The sequence below is a fragment of the Myotis lucifugus genome, unplaced genomic scaffold (genome assembly GCF_000147115.1).
Source record: "Myotis lucifugus unplaced genomic scaffold, Myoluc2.0 scaffold_22, whole genome shotgun sequence".
Taxonomy (NCBI): Eukaryota; Metazoa; Chordata; class Mammalia; order Chiroptera; family Vespertilionidae; genus Myotis; species Myotis lucifugus.
The window spans coordinates 4,116,664-4,120,686 of record NW_005871070.1 but is presented as its reverse complement, the minus strand read 5'-3'; the positions used below and the strand labels follow the sequence as shown (position 1 = coordinate 4,120,686).

At 48.4% G+C, this 4,023-nt stretch overlaps 1 protein-coding gene across 1 annotated transcript; it reads right to left on the bottom strand.

Annotated features, from left to right (window-relative positions):
- Positions 1 to 926: 926 nt before the first annotated feature.
- Positions 927 to 3,799, bottom strand: NFKBIA (NFKB inhibitor alpha). Its single transcript, XM_006085879.3, has 5 exons — positions 3,551 to 3,799; positions 2,838 to 3,048; positions 2,477 to 2,565; positions 2,085 to 2,345; positions 927 to 1,491 (listed from the first exon to the last, which is right to left on the bottom strand). Exons 1-5 carry the CDS (start codon positions 3,614 to 3,616, stop codon positions 1,444 to 1,446), a joined length of 675 nt encoding a protein of 224 aa, XP_006085941.2. The 5' UTR covers positions 3,617 to 3,799; the 3' UTR covers positions 927 to 1,443.
- Between the last annotated feature and the right edge of the window lie 224 nt (positions 3,800 to 4,023).

Sequence of the window (4,023 nt, the reverse complement as noted above, 5' to 3'; positions counted from 1 at the left end):
CTTTTTCTACCAAGGCAAGACATGCATTTTAGGGATGAAAACATTGAGATTCAGAGCATCTCAACCCAAATTTCACAAGTTATTGATTTCTTGTGACATCTGCCTCTGTAGAATCATTCTGAACTAGTAGACCAATTGAGCTGATTGGATTTTCAAGCCTTTATTACCACTTTTATACTACAGCTGGTAAAAAATAGGCTTAGAAGTGGAATGTGTTGAAAAGATGTTAACTACCTGAAAACAAGATGTATTTAAGTTAACCACCTGTGCCCCTGCAGGGTGACCCTGGAGAAGATCTTCTCTCTGGACTGGTTTCTTCCCATGTGAAATACAACGGTTGTACTTTGATTTAGCACTATGTGCCTGGCACTCTGCTGTGCTTTTTATGTGGATTGTCTTGTGTAAGCTACACAGCAGCCCAGTTTATAAATGCGGAAACAAAGGCTCAGAGGTGGGCACCTGTTAACAAATGTTAGTGCCGTCTCATTCCTGAGCCCAGGTCCTTAGGAACTTCCAGTACTACAGGTGAGGTCTTTTCCAGCTCTAGAAAATGACAGTTCAGCATACGCCTCTTGGCCAAAATAATTTCCTAAAGTGGAAGGAAGGGTCCTGGAATAATTTAAACCAAGAGGATAAAAGTAAATGACAATGGAGAGCCTTCCAGCTGTAAGCCAAGCAGCGTGCCCCCCATCCCCCAAGCCTATCTCCTATCATCTTGCAATCTTGCAACAGCATCCCCTCCCACACACAGCGGGCCCAGGGCTGCCTGCAAAGCTGGTGCGTAACTGTGAGAAGCTGCTCTCTGAAAGGGTTCCATGGCTGGCTGTGGTGAGTGCTCCCACACATCTCTCCACCTCCACCTGAGGACTGAATGACTCTCAGAATAGGAGTCCCGGGGGCAGCCCGAAGAAAACAATCAGGGTAACTCTGTTTGTAAACATCTGTTTAATAAATATACATCTTAGAAATAGCAAAATAATTACCAACAAAATACAGCATTTACACCATTTACAGGAGGGTTAACACAAACCTTGACAGGTAGCAACTTTTAACCCCACACCACTGAAAGGTTTAACAACACACCTCATTGTTACAAGTCACAGGACACGGCTGGGCTTCATTCAAAAAGGACAATAAATAGAATGTAGTCCTTTCATCAGATTTTGGATAACCTTCTCAAAAAACCCCCGCAATGGTGAGTTTTAAAAGAGGTTTTCTTTGAAATCCAATGATCTTTCTTGTTCCCTTCCAAAGTTCATAAAAATAACAAAATGAGGGCTGATCCACCACAGTCAAATGTTTGGGGCCAGGCAGTGTGCAGTGTGGTTATAAGTACACCCTTTTGATTTCTTTTTTTCTTTCTTTTTTTTTTTTTTTAGAAAAATAAAACTCTGTTTTTGTACAAATATACAAGTCCATGTTCTTTCAGATGCTTTGTGAAGCTCATAACGTCAGGCGCTGGCCTCCAAGCACACAGTCATCGTAGGGCAGCTAAAAACAAGAGGAAATAAGGCATGTTAAACTCCCAGAGCTTTGCCAGGGGTGCTGGGGTAATGGGGAGAGAGCTGCTACTGGAAATAACCTAAGTATTTGTGGACTTCATTCTCTATATCCCAAATATAGATGAACGGGCTGAGGGAGTTTTGTTTTGATGCTCCTCTCCTTAAAAGCAAAGAAGAAAAGACATACTCTTGGGATACTGGCTCTATACCAGTGATGGCGAACCTTTTGAGCTCGGTGTGTCAGCATTTTGAAAAACCCTAATTTAACTCTGGTGCCGTGTCACATATAAAAATTTTTTGATATTTGCAACCATAGTAAAACAAAGATTTATATTTTTGATATTTATTTTATATATTTAAATGCCATTTAACAAAGAAAAATCTACCAAAAAAATGAGTTCGCGTGTCACCTCTGACATGTGTGTCATAGGTTCGCCATCACTGCACTATACACTAAAGTTGGAGAACTTCATTATGTGACACCTTTGGATGAAGAGTATAGCTCTAGGAGCCTGGGAGGGTGGAGGGAGAATGGCCACTCTAATTGTGTGTTGTTTTTTGCAGAGCATAGTTGAGACTCACCTCATCCTCTGTGAACTCCGACTCCGTGTCATAGCTCTCCTCATCCTCACTCTCTGGCAGCATCTGAAGGTTTTCGAGGGTCAGCTGGCCCAGCTGCTGCTGTATCCGGGTGCTTGGGCGGCCCCAGGTGAGCTGGTACGGGGAGTAGCCCTGGTAGGTGACTCTGTTGACGTCAGCCCCACACTTCAGCAGGAGAGACACCAGGTCGGGATTCTGCAGATCCACTGCAAGATGAAGGGCCGTTCGGCCATTACAGGGCTCCTGAAACCAAAAGGAATGAGATATTAACAGCTGAGTTTAGAATTTTCGCTTGTGAAAAAGCACATGAAATCTTAGTGAGAAGGGCCCTGCGCCCCATGCACGCACTCCATTGGGAGGCATGATGCACTCACCTGGGCATTGACATCAGCGCCCAAGGACACCAAACGCTCCACGATGCCCAGGTAGCCATGGATGGAGGCTAAGTGCAGACATGTGTGGCCTAGAAGAACAAAAGGAAGACAATATAAACACTCGTTTCACCCCTCACATCTCAAGCAGAATCTTTCACCTACTCTTTAAAGGGACAAATTCTTCTCAAGAATCTGGTTTCTGAATGAATTTTATAAAGGCATCCAACAGGCCTTTTGTATACATATTTTCTCAGCCTTTCCCATGCTGAGAGTTTAAGCTCTTGCCTGGAATCCTTAAGTTGGCCCACCTCCCCCTTCTCCTGGTCACCCGCCTTCTGGTGGGCAGGGCGGGCAGACGTACCATTGTAGTTGGTGGCCTGCAGGATGGCCTGGAGGTGCTGGGTCCCACAGCTCTGAGTCAGGACTCCCACACTGGCCAGGCTGCCCTGCTCACAGGCAAGGTGTAGGGGGGTATTTCCTCGAAAGTCTCGCAGCTCAGGATCACAGCCAGCTTCCAGAAGTGCCTGGGCGATTTCTGGCTGGTTGGTGATCACAGCCAAGTGGAGCGGAGTCTACAAACAGAAGAGGGAACAGAGAGGATAAATTATGGATCAACCCCACAGTCTGAGTTCCCTTGAACCCCAGAGATTCCCCAGCCTGTGGGTGCTGCACCCCCCCACCCCAGGTGCAAGGGGCAAGGCAAATACCAGAGGCCCCCCAGTGGTCTTCATAAAGGTCTCACCAAATTAATGGAATTTACTTGAATGTTGGCAGATTGGAATGTAAAAGGTCAGGTCGAATAATGACCACTGACTTCCAGTGGTTCTCAACCTTCCTAATGCCAAGACCCTTTAATACAGTTCCTCATGTTGTGGTGACCCCCAACCATAAAATTATTTTCGTTGCTACTTCATAACTGCAATTTTGCTACTGTTATGAATCGTCATGTAAATATCTGATATGCAGGATGTATTTTCAGGGGTTGCGACCCACAGGTTGAGAACCGCTGGAGAGGACTAGGAGTGCTGTGCCCAATCCCCGGGTCAGAGGGGCTGGGGCGGGCAAGAGGCGCACCTGCTGCAGGTTGTTCTGGAAGTTAAGAAAGGCCAGGTCTCCCTTCACTTGGCGGACCACTTCCATCGTCAGCGCCCTCTCTTCATGGATGATGGCCAAGTGCAGGAACCTGAGGGGAGAGGGAAAAACCCCAGGGTGAGTACAATGCGTGGGGCCAGGGAGGCGCGGGCTGCGGGGGATTGCGCAAGGCCGGGGTTTCTGGAGGCCGAGGCCGCGGTGTTTTCCGCGAGGTTATTATGAGCTGAGTGTTCCTGGCAGGCGCCCAGGGACTTTCCGGGCTCCCCCCCCTCCCCGGAGGGCGCCGACCAGACCGCCCCGCCCTCCGCCGGCCGGAACGCCCTGTACTTCCCCTCCCGGCCGCGGCGCGCGGCGCCCGCCAGCCGGGCAGAAACGCCCGCCCCCGCCGGCCGGTAATCCGTGTCCCCGCATCCAAGGCAAGGAATTCTTTTGCCCTGGACGGGGGTGCGGGGTGT

Excerpts from the sequence above, each read along its gene's own strand:
- NFKBIA (XM_006085879.3), bottom strand. The coding sequence starts at position 3,616 with ATGGAAGTGGTCCGCCAAGTGAAGGGAGACCTGGCCTTTCTTAACTTC. Across the intron at positions 3,049-3,550 it reads TCCAGAACAACCTGCAGCAG|ACTCCGCTCCACTTGGCTGT; the intron begins GTGCGCCTCTTG and ends TTCTGTTTGTAG. Across the intron at positions 1,492-2,084 it reads CGGAGTTCACAGAGGATGAG|CTGCCCTACGATGACTGTGT; the intron begins GTGAGTCTCAAC and ends TCTTGTTTTTAG.